Source organism: Typopeltis vanoorti, chromosome 12 (assembly GCF_054136105.1).
Source record: "Typopeltis vanoorti isolate ZY-2024b chromosome 12, IOZ_Tvanoo_1.0, whole genome shotgun sequence".
In the NCBI taxonomy this organism is placed as follows: domain Eukaryota; kingdom Metazoa; phylum Arthropoda; class Arachnida; order Uropygi; family Thelyphonidae; genus Typopeltis; species Typopeltis vanoorti.
In genome coordinates this window covers 5234133-5256231 of record NC_143560.1, presented here as the reverse complement: position 1 = coordinate 5256231, position 22099 = coordinate 5234133, and the positions used below count along the sequence as shown (strand labels likewise).

The following is a 22099-nucleotide window of genomic DNA, read 5'->3' as shown; positions in this document are numbered from 1 at the left end:
AGAATGTAAATCTTATGTGAATGACTACGTACTTGTATAGTATAGTATGCGTATATAGATGTATAAACTTTATCGTATATTAAGAGGTATTTTCATTTTTATATTTGATAATTATGAATAAAATATTAAGAATATTATATAAGTTTTATATAATTTGCTTATACTTTAGTTTTTTAGAAGCCAATTATTGTTTTCAACTTAAAAATTTGAAGTTATTTAATACACCATTTAGTTTTTAATAAGTTGAGTAATATATTTTCATTTTAACGATCAGATTTATGACTTAATCGACCGTGAGATGCGGTGATTGATTCATTCAATCAAATACCCTTGGAGGGTAACGGAGGCAATGCTGTAGCCAATGAAGTTCTAACTGAGGCTCGGCTATTGCTGTTACCCTCCTGCCATGATCAGAGCTTTAATTTAATAGCTCAATAACACCTTATCCCTACACTGTCCTCTACAGATAACGGGGAAGATGAAAAGCATTCTTGCTTCGCCCCTTTAAGCCAGTCCTTATAAGGATATAAGGACAGATAGATTACGCAGGAACCCGTGGAAATATCGGGAACCAAGTCCTTTTTAGGACTTCCAGGGTAACAAATGGCAATGCTGCAGCCAATGAAGTTTTAGCTGAGGCTTGGTTATTGCCGTTACCAAGCCATGACTAGAGCTTTTTAGCTCAATAACACCCCACCCACACAGATTTTCTTCATTCAGATGACGGGATAAAGAGTCAAGGATTCAGTCCATCGCCCAGTTCTTTTAAGAACTTTAAGATAGATTACGCAGGGTAATGGATAGCAATGCTATAGCCAACGAAGTTCTAACTGAGGCTTGGCTATTGCTGTTACCCTCCTGCCATGATCAGAGCTTTAATAGCTCAATAACCTTATCCCTACACTGTTCTCTACAGATAACGGGGAAGATGAAAAGCATTCTTGCTTCGCCCCTTTAAGCCAGTCCTTATAAGGATAAGATAGATCACTCACGGTTTATATATGGCAAAATATAATACCTGGATATAATTTTGCGTTAATTATTTTTGAACATACATACATTGGTTTTAAACTTAGTTTTGAATCAAAACTAAGTTTAAAACCAAATCCACTAAAGTACTATTTTGGTTGCCGATTTTTGTTTTTTTTTTTCTTCGTAAATTCAAAATGAATGCGAAATTATTGCACGAATAAAGTAATGTGTAGCTGAACAAAATCGAAATTGGTTAATAAATAATACAGAGAGAAAATCGAATATGAGGTAAGCAAAACCACACGCATATATATCAACTAAATGACGTCAGTTTGTTGTACTGAACCAGTAAAGTTCAGCCTACGAGAAGATTTGTAATGTATAAAAATATGGAATAGCGCAGTTGTATTCAATTTAGTTTTAAATCTACTACAAATTTATTGCATTCAATTTAAAACGGATATGGCAATTATGGTTTATTTTTTTGCCTGTGCAGTCGCTGCAGCAGGATATAAATCTTTGGATGGTTGTTTCGGATTAGAGAAGGTGGGGGGGGGGGGAATTTAATAAATAAATCCGCACCTTAGATGAGTGCCATTTCCACGATTTGATGAAAGAGTGGCAAAAATCGCACTCTATCTGGAAATGATCGAAGATATTTAGTGAAAAAGTAAAAGGAGATATTAGCGGAAATTTATGCAACAATTTAGCCTGTAAAAACGTGAAAAAGAATATCATCGATATGCAGTACATGACAGAAAATATAAAAGTTGAACGTATTCATGGCTACAAAATTATATACAGAAATGCAAAGAACACTGCTGAGATCTCTCTCTCTCTCTCTCTCTCTCTCTCTCACACACACACACACACAAGCTACGGTTGGAAACTGAGCTGTCTATATGCTGAAATAGTTTCCGTTGTATGTTTGTTTGAAAATGAATGTAATACTATGTTTTTATGTTTCCATGGCAACAATAGGTTCTGCTTGCGTCTTTCAAGAAGCACGTGGACGTTTCCACTATCAGCCTAACATGTTACGTTGTCGAAAAGGGTACAGGAATATGATGATGACCCTATCTGCAAATGTTCTGCATTCGATTCTAACTTGCGCATCAGATGTGCGCGTATTTTTTTTTTTTTTGTGTGTCATTTTTTTAACAACAAAATAAACAATCATTTAGGCGAGATACGCGTGCCGAAGCGTTAGTTTATAATAAGGTGACAACAGGAAATCTAGAAGTAGCTTTTTGTTTTCCTATTGGCTAGAAGAATGAAAATGAAAACATTTTTATATCATAAAGAATAAAGTCCCCCAAGTAGGATACGTTAACGATTTCGACTGAGATTAGTTATTTCCTAAAAATGAAGAATCTTTATTTATCCATCGGGTTATTACGATTTAAGAGAAAACGTTTTTGACTTCACAGCTGTCTTCTTAATAATTTTAACGAAGAAATTTCATTCTCTAAGATTCCGTTATTATTTAATGCCTTTACGTTCGAGTTCACATGCCGATCAGAGACGGCTTCGCTTTGCGCAAATTTCAATTTGAGTCTTTTACTCTCCTGAGTTTGCTGCATTTTATTGATGGTAACTAAGTTAATGTTGCTCATTTGTTCGGTCGTTAAATTTCGTTGTTGATTCGGAACAGCTGTTGTAATACTGCGTTGTTTAGTTGGAGTCGTTTGAAAAATTAGAAATACGCCGGATAGTGCTTACGATAATATTTCTTATCTGTTTAACATAATCTCGTTTACATGGAATAGATTCGCAAGAACAATCTTTACATCAGCCTGCGTTGAACGATTTTTGCGAACAAAACAATTCCTTAAGAACGTAGAGAAAGCATTGCAATATATCTGAACGAATGACAAAAGCTGGGAAATGATTCCCTTGTTTAGATCCTTCCCATCACGTCTATCTTCGCTCCTACATCGCTCTGATATTGAATTCATTTTAGCATTTTAAAAGACATTCAAAAGAAGTTCAGTTCTTTTGATGCAAGTTTCAATTGATGCATTGATCAGCTCACCGTCTGCTGATCTGACAGACCCGTCACTTACATCTGCCCTAACCATCATTTAGTTCTTCGCGTTTCCTAGAGATTGAACGCATCCAATTCGTCGAATATACTAAATTTTATAAAGTGTTTGATCTCCTATACTGGGGGGTTCTTAAAGATTCTTTTGTTTGTTGTACGAAGACTTTGCTCTCCCATCCGATATCTCTGATATATTGATATTTTTATCCTATTTGGAAGCGTTTACTACCAACAAGAACTTCGTTACTATGGCAACGCTTTTCATTCGAAGCTTACAGAAGGTGGGAGAAGGAGGTGGGAGGGGGGAGGAAGAAGGTAAATTCATCTTACTTTTTTCCGATTCACTGTTCCCCCATAATGGTATTTCCATCCATAGCCAAGATTGGTCATCGCCTTAATGATGGAATTCTCATTAAGACGAAATATTCCAATATACCATCAAGGTAGCTGTGACTTATTACCACTTGGGAAACTATCGAATAGCTTGAAGGAATCTTAGCAGATACATCTACTAAGATTTCTCCGTACAGGCTGATGCTGTACGGAGAAACAATTATTTTTTTTTTGTTTGTTTTTTTTGTTTTAAACAAATTGATCATCAATATAATGTGCAGCAATCTTTTTAATGGAGTTCTTGCGAGATTTAAAAAAAAAATCGATTCTTTCCTTTACTGTTACACGTGTTTTCCAACAACAAATAGTGTCTATTAGCGTTAGTTGGTTGTATACATAAACGCTGTAGCGGTATGATGGAGTTGGCTTGATGAAATTAGAAATCGTTAACTAAATTCATAACCAATGGCTGAACGAGACAAAAACACATGCAAGCATGGAATTGTATGAAATGATATTTATGATAGATAGTCGTATTTATATTGGGACGTATTGATAATAATGGAATTGAAATTGGGCAGTTGCTCTAACGAGAACTCAAAATGTTTTTTTTTAGGCTGAATTTAAAAAATGCTTTTTAGGTCGAATTACAATTCTTTTAGGCTGTATTAAACAATGCTGTTTTTATGCTGATTTCAAACAATAATTTTATTCTTAACTCAAACAATACGTTTTACGCTTAATTCGAACAATACTTTTTGTGCTGAATTCAAACAATACGTTTTATGCTTAATTCGAACAATACTTTTTATGCTTCTTTCAAACAATACTTTTTATGTTTAATTCGACCAATATTTTTAATGCTTAATTCAAATAATACTTTTTATGGTGAATTCAAACACTACTTTATATGCTGAATTGAAACAATGCGTTTTATGCTTAATTCGAACAATACTTTTTATGCTTCATTCAAACAATACTTTTTATGCTGAATTCAAACAATACTTTTTATGCTTAACTCAAACAATACTTTTTATGCTTGATTCAAACAATACTTTTTATGTTGAATTCGACAATGCTTTTTTTTTCTCAGTTGTCGTTTCAAAAAACTTTTCCTAACAACTGCACAACAGAATATTAAGACAGCGATAATAAAGAGGAATAATTAATGTAACAATTTCCTGTTTTATAGAATCCTATATTTCACAGGTGTCTTATTCTGCTGACAACTTTTTACATTCCGATTAATTGCTAAAGTTGCTTTATATCCGATCACAGGTTGCTTAGGAAAGTTTACCTAGAAGGGCCAGCATAGTAGTTTTATTTCATGTGTTAATTTACTTAAGCTAAGAAAATTATTATTTCGTTTCTGTATTATTCGAATAATTCGAATACAAAGGGAATAAAGAAGAATTTTAAGACTAATATAACTGAAAATTACTTGCCTAGAATACAACGCATCATCCGTATTATTTATTGATTTAAAAAGTTGGTTAAGATTAAAACATGCTAGAAGGAATCAAAGAAAACGACATGTCATAGCTAAGAGAAGTATGGCAAGAGTGGAAAACTAATTCTAAAATTAAACAAAGAGTGTGCCAAAGTGGAACAACATTAGAAAAACTATTCCAAGAAGTAATCCAAAGACTGAAAAACTAAAACAAAAATTTAAAATTACATGAACAGCAAACTTCATTGGAGAGAACCATTTTGTTTTTGCTTTTGTTTTTTTCCTCAGTTATCTACCTAGAAAGAAGTTAATCCGTTTTATTCTTCTTGGCGAAAGAGAAGATAAATGAATCAGAGTGATATAAGAAGAATAGAAGAAGAGTTGGGGTCATTTTAAGAGATCTTAAAAAACGCAAGGAGATACACCTCATCAGTAAACTTGATGAAGCAATTCAGACTAAGGGAGGGGGGGAAAGAAAGAAAAAGAAAAATAGCAATTTGCAGGGCGCACACCGTGGTCTATAGCAAACGAGAAGAAGGTCCAGTCTCTCCGGAGAACAATCCTGAGAAAGAAAACCAAAACCCAGACATACGAAAAACATAGACTACATCCGGTCAGCCATTCCTAATATATTTGAACAACGAAAAGTCCGTTGGCCCCTGTGTCTGCTAAAGAATACAAACAAATGGCTCGTAAAGGGCTAATAAATTGCCTTTGAGATTAAAGAGCGTCTTGATTGCAATAGTCATTTGCTCAAGAATTGAAAAAATAAGTTTTCGAAAAACACACACACACACACACACACACAAATTTCGTCCATCCATAAATATCCAAACACTCAACGAATTTATATAATGCCATCAAATAATCCAATTCTTGACAAGTCCTTTTACAGTATCGTTCAAGAAAATCTACTGCTGTATCTAAACCTGTAACCAGTGGCGGCCGGCGAAAATTTTAAGTGGGGGTGCTGCATATACCAAATAAGAAAAAAAATTATTTTTTTCCTAATCAGTAACCAATTTATTAATAAGTAAATTTACATATTACAAAAATTACTTTATTCAAAATGTTTCACCCTCACCACGAACACACACCAATAATAAAAGTTTCGTATCTCACAGAAAGAAAGCGCGCATACGTACAATTTATCTGTAGCGACACTGCTCAGAGAGCAGTGTAGGATTCATTTGTTACTTGCAGTGAGAAGTGCAAACGAATATCGGCGAGTCTAGCCGCAACTGACCGAACGTGATAATTCCGACACTGCGTTAGATCGCAGTGCATTTGTTTCCTAATCTAAAGCGTTAATCGAACAATTCCAATTAGTAACTATTCAATCAATGTCGAAACATAAGCTGTAACGTTTAACATGTTGTACTGCATTTATATAATGTTGTAAGCGTTGTTATTATTTATAAACACAAACAAAATTAAATTTTTTCATTTTTTTTCCTTGGGGATGCTGTAGTGTCGCCGTGCTTATGTATAAGCCACCACTGCCCGTAACTTAATTCCATGATTTCCTCGAGTGAATTAGAAGCTCACTTAAAAAGGTGAATCAACTTATTTGAGAAGTTCACATCTTTTCAGCACTACGACTGCTTAAACACTTGTGGAATTAAAAATTAAAAGTCTCATCGCGAGAGATGATGAATCATTTGCGAAGTTAAATGACATATTTTGTTGAATGCACGAGAGTTAATTAATTATCGTTAGCAGTGTGAATGATATCCATACAGGTACACCTGTACCTGACGATAATTAAGGCAGGGACTGTAATTACCGCTCAGGGACTTAGGAAACACATGGGAGAAAACTTCTGAAATTAAATGGAACCGTAGCCTACAAGCACATTACGTTGCATTTTTCTAGGAAATGTTATTTCTTAGTAGGCTACAAGGACAGAGAAGGAATCGCTCGAAGATGTATAAGATGAGTCAATCAGCCATTGACCTATCAAATCGAGTGAAATTACGAGGTGTAATTAAGCTAATGTTGTTTTAATTCCTTTTGTTTAAAGTGAGATGACATTCTTGAATTGGCTACTGAAATTTTCCACCAATTGGAAGCTGTGCCTAAAGTCTCGTCATCAACAATGAATCACAGGACTTCGCGTGAAGTATTGTTGCAAGAAACATCTAACTCTAAACAATATCCCGAGATTTTGAAATGAAATCATGTAAAATTTCTTTCTTTTTGTTATATTAAAGATAAAGCTGTAGTTTTTTTTTCTTTTCCGTCATCCAAAAAAAAAAAAAAAAGAAAGAAACAATCGCTTTATTGTATAATACTAGGAGGCAAGAAAATAATGGAAACCATTGCTTCTGGGAATGCATTCACATGAGATAATATGTCGGAACTTTATAAAAGGTTAAAAGATACCCAAGAGAGAGAGAGAGAGAGAGAGAGAGAGAGAGAGAGAGGAGAATAAAATGTATGAGATATGCATTTATTAAGAGCAACACAGTTTAGGATTTTATAGGCGTTTAGGATTTAGAACTTTTGCAGAATTTTTTTTCTAGGTATCATTGTAATAATTTATTAATATTCTAGTTTAAAATAGTAAATTATCATAATTAAGACAATAATAGAGAACCAGTTTTTAAGTTAAAACAAAAGACTATGAGGAAGTGGAGAGCTATGCCATTGTTACGCAACACACATAAAAACGTAATAATGCATAATCTCGAGATACCATTCCAACAATCCTTTAAACAGTCACTCAAATGGCAACACAGACTGAAACGAAAAGATTATGTCCCTATTTTTTGCTTTCTTCTTTGTTACGCATAGACACGTTTACAAAAGAATATTATATTTTAATTTGCCAAATTCTCTTTAATGCTTAGTGATATAACATCACGTGGCTCGTTCTACTTTTCAATGATCAATTGTTGGTATTCCACCTTGTTAAAAACTGTTCCTATGTACCACTGAAGATAGTCTGTTATTTTCAGACTGAAATATTTGGCAAATTAAAATATAATATTCTTGTGTAAACGTGTCTATATGTTATAATCTTAATGCCACAAGTTTCTCTAAAGAATCAAATTCTTTGTTAGACGTTTTTTGATTGCTGTTGGTGTGCTTGCTGCTTTAAAAATTTGGCAGATATCGTTTACTTTTTTGATCTGCTGTTGCTTTGATTTTCACTTTGTACTATAGGAGTTAGATACTCTTATAGAGTAAGAGACTGTATGATGATTTTTGTATGTTGTCTGCGTGTGTTCTCTGGTCGATTTGACTGTATTCGCGATAAAAAAGAACAGTTTTCGTGAGTTTGAGGTCGTGTAATTCATAATGTGTTAAGTGCAAATACAGTTTTATTTATTTATAAATGGCTGATATGAAACCCTTTTCTTACGAAGATATTTCTTAAATTTTAATCTTTTGACTTAGGAGAATTTAAAAAAAAATATGTTTCATTTTTACCAATCTTTTTTGATTTTCTCTACATTATTTATTTAAGTACGGGTTGCATTACAAACGAGGCAGCAACAAGATGATTTTTATTTCTCATTCTTGGTTGATATAATGAGCAGTTTTCTTCTAATTAAGCAGACACAACACTGAAAAACCTTTATGGATTTTATTTTATTATTATTTTTTAATTAATAATTCTACCAATTTGCTGAAATCACTGAAAACGTTGCTACTATCTAGCGACCAGAGTTAGAATCACAATTACATAAGCTGTGTGAGATGACAACCATTCTCGGGTAAAAAAATTTTAAGCTTGAGCAATCCAAGAAGTCTCTTTTTCTTCCTCAATTTAATTAAAGCTTTTTCCCCTCGGAATTCGCAAACCTAATGATGCTTAAATAAAATTTTAAAGGCGAAAAAAAAGTACCATAAAAAGTTCTTTATTTTTTTTTGTTTAAAAATCAATGTGAACTAACAAGATTATTAAACTGTTCACACACACACTGCAAGGATACTGGGAATGTACACATTAAAACAGTACTTTCGAAAATTATTGTTATAATTTATTGTGTAATAAAATAAGCCTTTAACTTTGGTTTCTTAAAATATCATTGACAACAGAGTAAATATTAGAAACAACAGGAAACGAGTAAAGCGAATGAATTAATACCCGAATAATTATAATAATAATAAAAATCTAAATGACTCCTTTCATAACATTAAACTTAGGTTGAAAGTTAAAGACTAGGAATCATAAATTTCCATTAGAAAACCATTTCCTGAACATTAATGACACACAAATGGATAAATATTAATAAGAACACTTAGCATTATTATATAAATTATTCATGCATCATCATTTAATAATTATTAACCTTAATAAACAAAACAACAAAAAAATGTAAATTATCCTTCATATATATATATATATATATATATAATGATTATAATATAATGAGATCAATATTAATATTTTACTTGATATAAATGAATATTAACAGTTAAACATCAGTGTTTCAAACGACACCTAAAAAAAAAATTAATAAATTAGTATATAAATGAAAAGTTGGGTGGAGGCAATATTTTGGAAGGATTTCGAAAGAACCACCATACCCTTGGATGGTAATGGATGGCAATGCTGTAGCCAATGAAGTTCTAACTGAGGCTGGCTATTGCTGTTACCCTCCTGTCATGATCTGAGCTTTAATAGTTCCATAACACCTACACTGTCCTCTACATACAGATAACGGGGAAGATGAAAAGCATTCTTGCTTCGTCCCTTTAAGCCAGTCCTTATAAGGATAAGGAAGCAATATTTCGATAATTAAGCAATGAATTCATTATCCCTATGATTAATTAGTAGCAATCGATATACTGGATATACAGCAGGCCTTCCGTATCCGAGGTTCGAAAAAAGCGCGCGAAACGGTCGAGCGCCTCGCCGGTTGAAACATGCATACGCGCAGGCTGAAAACTTGTCGAAACACGCTTGTTTTGCTAGGAGAGTGGGCTTAAAAGTGCGTGCATGTTCAAGTTTAGTTTTACTCGAATTGTCGAAGAAAGCAATAAATTGTCTGTCATTGCAATTCGATACTGCGTTTAAATTCAAGCAAATAAATTTTGAAAAATTTTAAAATGGCTTCAAAACCGAAGAGAAGACGTGAAGTGCTCAGTATTAGTGAAAAATCAAAATTATCAATATGACTGAAGTAGAAAAAAGTCGTTTGCAACCGTTGCCATGATCTATAATAAAAACAAATCTTCGATGCGTGAAGTGTGAAAGAACAAAGAAAAAATTCGTGCCAGTCTTTCTATTGCACCCAAATCCGCAAAAGTTACGGGTACAGTGCGCAATAAGGCGTTACTCAAGGTAGAGATAGCTTTGAATTTGTGGGTAGAAGACATGAGAAGAAAAATGATTCCTATTGACGGTAACACGTTACGGCAAAATGCATTGATCCTCTATGAAGACATGCGGCCGCAAGAGGAAACAGAAGAGGAAGAAAAGTCATTTATAGCAAGCAAGGGCTGGTTACATGGATTCAAAACTAGGTTTAATCTAAAAAAATACGGGAGAATCTGCATCGGCTGATGAGAAAGCTGCTGCATTGTTCCCAGCAGAATTTTAAAAAATTATTGCAGAGAAAGGTTATCATCCTCAGCAAGTTTTTAATCGTGATGAAACCGGCCTCGTTTGGAAGAAAATGCCCCAACGGACTTACACCCATAAAACTGTGAAGCAAGCACCAGGCTCATTTAAGGACAGATTGACGCTGGTACTTTGTGGCAACGCAGCTGGTCTTATAATTAAACCTGGCCTTGTTTACGGAGCACAGAATCCACGTGCCCTTAAAAACAAAAGTTGTCTGCCTGTTTTTTTTGGCAATCAAATCCAAAAGCGTGAGTCACGACCGTGTTACTTACGGAATAGTTCCATCGATGTTTTATTCTGGAGGTGAAAAAATACTTGGAGAGGGAAGGATTACCATTTAAGTTTTATTGATTATAGACAGGGTACCCTGAGTCACTAGTCACCGAAGATGAAAATGTTCAAATGGTTTTCTTCCCACCTAATATGACCTCATTGCTTCAGCCACTCGATCTAGGTTCATTAGATGATTCCAAGTCTCATATGCTCGGCAGGTTTTTGAGGTGATTCGTGCAATGGTTGAGGATTCGTCTGATGTTGGAGTCATGGAATGTTGGAACTCATTCACAATTGCAGATGCAATTGTATTCATTGAGGGAGCATTGGACGAATTGAAACCAGAAATGGTAACTGCATGCTGGAAGAATTTGTGGAGTGATGCCGTTCATAATTCCCAAGACGCCCCTGATATTAACTCACAGATAACAACGATAATTAACGCAGCACGGAAAATAGGTGGAGAGGGATTTGACGATATGACAGAAGAAGATGATTACATAGATGGACAGCTTGAGGTGCTCACTAACGAGGAGTTGAAAGATCTTGCCAAATCTTCTACAGAAGACGATGGCGATGAGGATCAAAGTGAACAAGAACCACCAGCGTGGACCCTCGAAAATTTGGCCAAGATATTTCGAACGGCTTAAACATTAAAGGAACAGATAATGGATTATGATTCAATGATGGAGCGCAGCATAAAAATTACTCGCACAACAACAGACGCTTTGGAACCTTTGCAGATCCTGTTTACTGAATTGAAGAGACAAAAACGGTGGCAACTTCCAATAACAATGTTTTTTAAAAAAAGTCGACAAAGCTTCGGTGATCCTCAGCCGTCCACATCATTTGCTGAGTAGGCAAGCAAGCAGCGACTGCCAAAGATTCGGAAGATGAATAAATATGTAGTTGAACACATCGAGGTGTTCTGATCTGAGTTGATTCCTCCTAATAAGAATAAAATGTTAAGATTTTGTTAACAACCACATTTTCATTAGCACATTTTCTCATTTCGTTTCTACATAATTATTCTGTGGGTTAACTTTTATTTGGCTAAAGACGAAGTTTTATTGAATGAGGCAATTTGTTTGGTTTGCCACTTCACCCATACTACTCGGGGGTGCTTTCTACCGCACTTGGGCATACATTCCATTACTCCTCGTAGATTCTAAAAAGTAAAAATTGTTTCTTGATAGTTTTAAAGAAATATGTAATATTATTATCGAGGAGCAATGGAATGTGTGCCCAAATACGGTAGAAAGCATCCCTGGACAGTACGGGTGAAGTGGTCGTCTAGAAATTACCTCAGTTAATAAAAAGTCTTTTTCATTATTATTTATTTAGCCATACAATTTAGTGTAAACATTATATATTAACTACATAACATATTCACTAAAGAACCCTACAGTCCTAGCACGTGAGACTAAGTCAATTTACTAATAATTTCCTGCTTCAATTTTGCTATATATGTGCAAAAATCTGCAGTAGTGGTTCGCTACTATCCGCGGAAGAGGATGGAACCAAACCATGCGGATACGGGGGGGGGGCTACTGTATATACAGTTGTTTTATACCAAATTAAAGACATAATTTATTTACATTTTTTTGAAACCGAAGTGTTAATAATGTGTAACTGCAATCGCACTGACTTCAGCGCATGTTTTTTTTTTCGCTCTTGACACAAACAGTATTTCATTATAATGCACTAATTTGCTCAAATCACGGAATACAGCAGCGCTATCTGGTAGATAAAGTTAGAACTACTGATCATGTTTGTGTAAAGCAGGGGTAGGGGAAACCCTCGCCCGCGAGTCTATTTCAATTCGCCCCTTTGCTGATGTACTCGTACGTACATGTAAATAAAATTTTATAATAATTTAAATTTATTATAATTAAATTTATTTAAATTTAAATAATTAAATATACAAAACCCAAAATAGCTATATTACATATAATATGATCCTCATACGTCTGGTCAGATATATATTGCACACTACGTACACTATATATAAGAGTTAAAATTTGTTAGTCGCCCGCGGAAGTTTTTAAATTAGCAATTTTCGCCTTTGATACTAAGAAGGTTCCCCACCCCTGGTGTAAAGTCTTGACCCTAACTGCTTCAGATAATTATTAATAAATCAATTAATAATGTAAATTTTATCCTCTCGAGATTTGTTGATATGATTAAGTATAATTAAAGACATACAAGCTTCTCTTAGAAACCAATTTTTGCTCTTAAGTTCTATGACTACTCATTCATATTTGAAAAAAAAAATCTGATTACTGAATTTATATGAAAGTTTTAAGTGCTGCAATTATATCAAATTCTTCCATGTAGATAATCTCTCTTTAACGGAGATATTCAGAGGAGGAGGTATAGATGGAGGTATTCAGCTGACATTAGGTTTATCATATCATAGCATTGCCGATGATAATGTCTAGAGAGACTTATTTCATTTGTTGACTTGTTTAATTTAATAAAAAGGATTTTAATTAAGTCATTTCTTTTTCTAGCTGACGCTCAGCAACAGTATTTCCGGCTGAAACCAAAAGACACAGAAATAGTTGAAGGACAAACGTCTGACTTGCAGTGTCATATAGGAAATCAGGCAGGAGCTGTTCAATGGAGTAAAGATGGATTCGTTTTAGGTAAGATCTAATTGCTGTAATAAATAAGGTGCAAATTTATAATAAAAAATAAAAAAGCGATTATTTTATAACTGCGAATGTGTTCGTAAAGGAATATTAACATTCATGAGTGTGAAGAATTAAGTATTTAAAGTCCTGTACGTTCCATTATTCATCATAGTTTTCTAGTATAACAAAATTTATTTTTCAACAATATTTTTAAAATCAGATACAAAACTTTTAGTTAATTCAACATTCTTGGAATAAATACACAGATGAAGCTTGACAATGAAGTAAGCAGACTGATTTTGCGTGTGGCATGTGTGAAACTTATGAAACGATACATACATACATACATACATACATAGTTTATTCACAATATGATACAATGAGAAAAGAGATTTATATTAAAAATTAAATATTGCAAATTATGGTCTTCCAAGTCTCTCTATGTTGAGCTAACTGGTAGATGTCAGATCGAGTTTTGCCGTTCATCCTACTGATAGTTTCACTAATGTATTGCCAAAATTGTTTTCATGGTCCTCCTCTACTGCGATTGCCATCTTCTGGTTTGTACAGGATGAGGAATTCCAAAAAGGGCGAGACTTCAGGATGTCTGATTTGATTCCCAAGCCACCTGAATTGTAGTTTTTTTGACTATACTGACAAGTGGTTCTTGCTTGGCCAGATTTAGCACAGAAGAGTTAGTGATGCGGTCCATCCAGGCGTATCGAACGATCAGTCTGAGACATGTAGTTCCAAAGGAGTTAATGAGATCTGTAGTTTTTTTGGTGCTTATTGTCGGGTTTGAAAACCATACAAGAAGATTGATCTACTGGTTGTATGGTATAGTCTTAATTTTGTCTTTAATGATACTAATGATGATTTCCCGATGGGGCGGAGTTTGTTATGGAAGACTAGAGCCAGCTGTTTACGTTTTCTGATATCATTTTTTTCTGTATTGCTCATTTTCTGTACGATCCAAGGTATTGAAAGTCCTTTACTCTTTCTAAGGGTTTATTGTTGACATGAAGTATAAAGTTTTCACAGCCTATTGAGAATATTTTGGATGTTGATCTGCAGACCAATAAGTTTAGCCTGTGCCTCCAGTAAATGGAGATGTTTTTGTGTATTTGTTGGTTCTGTATCAATAAGTACAAAATCGTCAGCAAAGCTAAGATAAGTTATTTGCATGGTGGGGGTGGATGTTTTAATGTTAAAACCAAGATCTTTTGTGTTGATGGTCCGGAAGATGTAATCCAGGCATATTAAAAACAACAGAAACATCTGTTGTCACTGGAAAGGATTCATATGTTTCTGTTTTAAAGATCACTGTAGCATTGTAGTCTCTATAAGGTGCTGAGATTGAATGTATGATTTTTGAGGGTAAACCATAGAAGCTGAGTATTTTAAACATTGATTCTCTATTAATGGAGTCAAAGGCTTTTTTGAAGTCTATTAAGGTTAAAATGAGTGGTAAGTTTTTATCACCTGAACCTTCTATGATTCTTCTGATGCAATGTATCTGTTCTATAAATCGTTTTTTTTTTTTTTTTTTGGAATTCCAGCTTGTTTTTTTTCCTTAAAAGTGTCGTTAAGTAAGGTTCTGTTCTATTGAGTATCATTCTATTGTAGATTTTATCTGTGGTTGATAGCACAACGTAATACCTCTGTAGTCATTCATTCTATTAAGACTGCCCTTTTTGGGTATAGGGACAATAATTGATGGAAATATGACTGCATAAATCATGTTAAGTAAGGTACAATACAGTGTTAGGTTTGGACTGTTTCTTTGGAACAAAATGAAGACCCAAAATTTAGCAAAAAAACTGGAAAAATGGCTGAAATATAATTTTTCTTATGATCTAGAAGTTGCATCTGTCTAACAGGATCCAGCCAAAGTTAGGGACAATCCTGGAAGAACATCCCGCCCATTAAATCAAAACTTAGAAAACTTAATCTTGTTTTGCGATATCAAAAGAGATTTCCATTGCAAATTTATGGAGAAGTGATATCAATTCATGATTCCACGCAGTTCATTTGTGAAGCAATTTTTAACTTTTAACGAACTAGTGAGAGTTTTAGCAATGCAACTTGTGTTTTCATATTCCCATACATGAAAAAAAAAATACATTGGACACATTTTATCTCCGATGTAGAAGACATTCAGAAATACGATCAGGGGCGAATGCTGGTCTTGAAATTCACGCTTGCTCTTGTTATCATTCAGGGAGTGAGAGGTGTGATTGAAGTCTGATTAGCGGAATAATGAATTACTGACCATTTAAAACTATCTATTTAGAAATGTATGTACATTTAATCATACAAATACAACATTTATTTTACAAATGATATTCCTATATCTTTTTCAATTTAGCTACGTGAATACAAATTCTACCCTGCAGTTCTTCTTTATGAACTGGTCAATAACATCGTCATAAAAAGTTGGTTGTAACTTAATTTTCCCAAACAACACGCGCACTTGTAAAGGCTGGCTGAAGCTCACTGGCTAGAGCTACGTTGACTGCGTACGGCCTGTGTTTAAGCAACAGAGTGAGACGACGTGAAATGGCTATGCACGCGCATGAAATCACAGTGCTGCTGCGAGTACCTGGAAGCTCCGACAACCGAGCAAGCCATGATAGTTTTGACTAGACGAGCAAGCGTCTGCCTTCGATACACAACGCAAAGCTCAATTATTGCCGCGCGAGCTTAAAACGTCTTCTGTCTACAAAAATAAAAGCCTAAATGGAATGCTTACAAATGCATGCATTTATTAACAAATAAATATTATTTCTTTCTCAAGTAATGAGCTTGCGCAGCAAGCATAGCAAGCATGGAAAATTTACCCCTGGAACGATACTAAATGAACTTAAAAAAGAACGATGTTTTTGGTACCTGTCAAAAACGTCGGGAAGTCTATAAATAAAGTCTGACAATTTTTTTTTTAACGAGCAACACTGGGTAAACATTGAATGCTGAAATAAAAACTCACTAAAGGATTAATCTGGTTAATTTATGCATGCCCCTAGATAAATGATGACCAAATCGATTTCCTGCAGCCTAATATATAGAAATTTAGATTCCGCTAAATGAGAAATAAACAAACAGACAAATAAATAAATTACAAACTGTAGGTTATTCTAAATACGTCGCAACGATATGCTTGGGGAAGGAGTGTCCTGGGTTCGATTCCCGTCGACGACGCTAGGAGCTTAAGGATCTTCCTCAGCCATAGCCAAGTTAGCCAGTCTTGGGCGTGGACAGCAGGGTTTTTTCCGTCAGTTTATCTGGGGGTTTTCATCCCGCAAGCAGGCAAACCGGCCCCTTGAACACACACGGATTATAGTCAGGAATACTTGAGACCCAACCATAGGTCTGATTCGTCAGCAATGCCGGTTCCGTGAGTCCCCTTTACTCCCCGTAAAGGGGACTCACGGCCGTGTATCATCATACGATTATTATTATTATCATTATTATTATTATTAGTCGCTTGGTTACAAATTTCGGTTTTAAGCAACTTTTCCTTTTGTTGTTTCATTTATTTTTGTTTTTACCCAAGAATTTTAACGATATATTTTTATTCGTTTTCCTTTATTATTTTTAGTATAAAATACTTCACATTCTCTCTCTCTCTCTCTCTCTCTCTCTCTCTGCTGATTTCTTATTTTTTCCCATGGGCTTCTCTCTTTAATTCTTTTACTTGTGTTGTCCTGAAAGAACTTGTTCCTTCTCACTGCACACGTAAAAGAATTCTGCTCGATAAAATTATTAAAAAAAGAAAGAAAGAAAGAAAATAAAAAGGAACAAATTCAACTGCATTGGTTTTGGAGACACATATTTCGGTTAAATTCTTACTTTATTTGTGCTTGCAGCAACCATAATTGGCGATCGATAGGATTGGTCCACTGAGAATCTAAATAGAATTCTCAGAGTGCACAAGAAAATAATAAACAGAAAACATATATTTTTTTAATCTGTTTTGCCACTGCTTTTTCTCTGTAGTGTTTACTTCATCTTGCTGCATTTCCTTAAATTATGGCTTAAATCCCCAAGTAATAACAGACATCTCGTTTTCAGTCGATCGAATTGAACTTATGTTTCGTGACTTTCTACAAATGTTTTCGTTGGCAGTAGCTTTGAAGTTCTTTGTGTAATTTGGCATTGGATTCTGTATTTATTTTGGTTGTCAGCCGACAGAATTGTGTGGTTCGTGTAGAAACCTTGGTTGAATGGAGTTCGCTTGTACCGTGAAGATGATTGATTGTCTAAATATCGTAGTATTTTATGACATGCGCTTTTCGTTTTTTAATTTTTGTGTCTCTTTTCTCTTTTCTATAAAGTTGCGTGTTTGTGTGTGTGTGTGTGTGTGTGTGTGTGTGTGTGTGTGTGTGTGTGTGTGTGTGTGTGTGTGTGTGTGTGTGTGTGTGTGTGTGTGTGTGTGTGTGTGTGTGTGTGTGTGTGTGTGTGTGTGTGTGTGTGTCTTGACGTGTTTAGAGTAAATGAATATCAGATGAAGAGGCGTACCTCTGGAAACCTATTCTAAAAATGGTAGGTGACAATTGTGTTCGTTTCAGGTTATGTAAATACCTACTGGGAATTGAACACGAATTAAAAAGACTATGCCTATTGTCATATAATGCTAATATGTATTCAAAAAATATTGGTCATTTAGAAAGCCTATCAATCATGAACATCTTTAATTTAAATAGAAATAAATGAACAGTCATATCATAGCGAGAGAGAGAGAGAGAGAGAGAGTGTCGACAGTTTATTTGAATATTATTACAAGGCGAGGTTAGAATCGAAACCTTTTTCTAACCACGAATTCATTAATATTTATGCCTATTCTTAATGAATTAAGAACGTTTGCAAGACAGCCAAAAATGGTGTGGAAGAGCCGTTGATTAAAGTGAAATAGATGGCACATCGGCTTCCATATAATAGTTATGATAATATATTCTGCTTGCATACGAGGTAAACGAGGATTGAAATACTGGATATTTTAGCATGCTACGGGCACTCCACAGTAGCTTAAGTTTTAACGCAATTCAAGACAAATCCAGATTGATATATGGGTTTATTGTACAACGAAACCTGTGGAGAATTCATGACTAAACACGTAATAACCACGTAATAACCACAGTAATAACCACAATAACCACGTAATAACCACAGTAATAAGTTTCAATGAGTAAATATTTCATTCTAAGTATCTTAGGACATCGTCAGTACAGTTAATTCAAATAATACTAGGAATAACATACAGTTAGGGCACATGATTACAATGGAATCCCAATATGCGTGCAGTAGCGTGTTATAGAATTAAATTAAAATATATCTAGAGGGGAAGAAAAAAAATCCGCAGAAATCTGGCCTCGCCCAAAACGGAGTTGAAAACCCAAACCATAGGATTCATTGGGAAAAGACCAAACTTTTACATAGATCTTTATATAAACATGAACTAATGAAATAAAGAGCCAAAAGGCTTCACTTCGGCGATGTCAAAATTATTTAAATTAAAGGGATATTTAATCCCACATTTTTTCAAAGCCGAATAAGAAAACTCTAAGATAGAAATCAAAGAGTTTCATACCGAATATAGCAAGCTATAAAAGTTCGGCGAGTCCAAGCGTGAGCAAACACCAGGGTTTAACACCTCCCTTAATGTAAAACAACATACATCTCCTAGGGGACGAGTTTTACATTAGCGCAAACACTAAGAATATCGATCGTAGTTTTATCCACCTTTACAACGAGTTGCCCGGTATTGCACCACCCAGGTGTTTGTTCACGCTTGGACTCGCCGAACTTTTATAGTTTGCTATATTCGGTATGAAACTCTTTGATTTCTATCTTAGAGTTTTCTTATTCGGCTTTGAAATAATGTGGGATAAAATATCCCCTTAATTTAAATAATAAACATGAACGTTTATATAAAGAAAGTGTTGAAGCCCTATTACACAGACCAAATCTAAACCGTAATGACGTTCTTGCTATTCCTAAAGTATAGAAATTGTCATACAAAATTGTGTAAAATAATTTTTATATATGTTATCTTATTTTAATCTAATTTTTTTCTTCCCCTCCAGATATATTTTAATTTAATTCTATAACACTCTGCTGCATGCATATTGGGATTCCATTGTAATCATGCACCCTAACTGTATGTTATTCCTAGTATTGTTTGAATTAACTGTACTGACGATGTTCTAAGATACTTAGGATGAAATATTTACTCATTAAAACTTATTACTGTGCTTATTACGTGTGTTTGTTTAGTCATTAACATATGAGTTGATGATCATGCTTGCTTAGGCGTTAGATGTGAACGCAACCTCTTATTAACACAATTAATATTATTTTTTATTAATAATTAATTATTTTGTATATTCAAGGACACGGACAATTCTTCTCAACATGAAAGCCTAAAACGTGCTTTCTTAAAGAAATGAATTATTGGTGGATTCATAAGATTCTCAGTCTACTTGATGCTCTGACAGGTTGGTTTTGGAATTGGGTGAAAATCGTTGGATTCCACCCATATTCATCGCCGATCGTTAAATTAATGGTGACTGATGGAATTTTTGAAATGTAGGCTGTGTTTAAGCCATGGCCTGTAATACATCTGAAGTAATGGGAGCTTAGGATTGAATTTAAATAAACGTGCCTCCTAAGAAATGCGGAGAACCAACTAGAGCTTATGATTTCATCTTCTTGTGGTGCACTCCCTTAGTGGATACCCACCTGGATACTGAGCGAACGACGATGGGCTGACAACTTCAGATTATCCTACCTCTAATTTCCTTATTAGACACCTGAGTTTGACCTCTAAACTGTGCTATAGTCTTACGACCTTTATGGTGCCTGGGCAATAAACAAGCCCCTCCCCCACTCTCCACCGTTTGTTTTCATCGGGGAACGGTGCGAAATCAGGTACTAGAAATAACTCCCAACTCATCATCAGAGTTCAAGATTTGCACCATCAAAGTAAACGATGGAAAATGAAAAATAAATCGAGTTCGCAGAAATTTGAATAAAAACCGGATCGAGGTGCAACTGAAACAAAAATAAACAAAATGAAACAGGTGAGATTGTCGTAAGAAACAAATACAAGATGTTCTATGCAGATAACAATCAGTAAAAAGGAGTAGTTCTAGTATTCAACACTAAATATGAGAAAAGTCTGTCTTCTTACATTTTCTTAAATCTCATGTCGAGTGATGCGAGAAAATATCAGAATTTTGACGATGAAACTTACTTCGCATCAGAAGGTTCTGCTAAGGAAGAAATGGAGAAATTTCAGGAGATATTAGAGACGGCAACTGAAACAGGTGAGAACTCTAAAGAAAATACCAGAAAAGAACCGATAATAATAATAATAATAATAATAATAATAATAATAATAATAATAATAATAATAATAATAATAAATACCTGCTGGATTTTTGTTTAGGGTATGGGCCCACTACTTATAACTAACGTCATGTTCGAACATGAAGATGTTCACATGGAGAGTGACTGAAGAAATAAGAAAAGTATAAATAGAAAGAAAGCGGCAAAATAGACTGGAGATTATTGAAAAATGCAGAAACGCAGGAGAGAATACTGTAAAAGAAAGAAGAGATGATAAATTCCATAATTCCCTTTATGCGATGAACGTAAACATTATACTTATACAATTAATTTACTTTTGGTCACTACGTGGCAACTATTTAAGAACGCTGCTGCTGGTTAGTAATCGTCAACAGTGTTGATCGCAACGGGAAAAACAAAGGATCTTTCGGAGTTGGATAAAGTTTATTGTGGTGCCCGTCTGGCTGCAGCCACTACAGCGGAGCTGACTGGTTTCTCAAAAGGTGAGATAATCCGAGTACTTAATCAGTGTAAAAATAATCCACTTGCTTGTCTAAGAATCGGAGCTGTGGTCCTAAGATAGCCTGTCAGGAAAGAGATCGCAGTGATGTGAGAAAGCTTGCGCAGACAAACAGAACTTCCAGTGTTCAGCAATTGATCGAAGCATTTAATGAAGGCTGTTCGTGATCCATATTTCGGTTGCAATATTCGAACGGAAATGATCCAATATGTAGGTATAAAATTTATACATTGGCTATGCTGCTTAATTCCAAAGTCCTGGTCACAGGGACAAATTCCTGAAGCTTGGAGTAGAGTTCTCATGCTGCCCATAAAGAGAATCGGAAGATTTGGTTTAATTCACATTCGAATCTGAATTAAACAAAAAGAGAGTTCCCGGACACATATTACTCCTCCTCAGCGTAGTCGCACCTACGCACGAAGCGACTGTTTCGTGTTTTCAACCTTTCCGAAACTTGGGTTATCATACGCGCTAAACAGGCAAACCATCTGAGGAAACAGACACGAGTTTCTTTAACCCTAACTAAAACCAAATCAAACCCGTCACTAACAGTTCCGTATTGTGTACCATCATGTTTTATTTTTTACTGAAGTCAGTATGAAAGTCATTTAATTATCTCAGCAAAGGGAGCTGGATCAATCCCATCCGACTCTCTCCCTATCGTCCATTAACTCTTTTCACAGTAATAGAGAAATCCATTAACAACCAGCTCCTGTACTATAGTTAAGCTTCGCCTTAATTAATAGTTGCAAGTAAGGATTACACCGCTATCGATCTAGAAAGAAAGGCTTAAGAAATGTTCGAGCTTGTGTTGCGCCTTGTCTAGCCAAACCCATTGGAAACTAGCGGGCGAAACTCGAGCAGTCACTCCCATATTTCAAATATCTTGACCGCTTGTGGTAAGAAGATCGTCTTCATTAATTTCGTTGCCATGGTTCTTTTCGGA

General features: G+C 34.8%; 1 protein-coding gene across 2 annotated transcripts in view; it reads left to right on the top strand.

Moving 5' to 3' along the window:
• Positions 1–22099, top strand: part of LOC150100555 (nephrin-like) — a 252244-nt gene that overhangs the window by 109087 nt on the left and 121058 nt on the right. For both annotated transcript variants that reach the window (XM_090401365.1, XM_090401366.1), the window contains exon 2: positions 13164–13298. In XM_090401365.1, coding sequence (XP_090257491.1) covers positions 13164–13298 — 135 coding nt within the window. The remainder of the gene's footprint in view (positions 1–13163; positions 13299–22099) is intronic.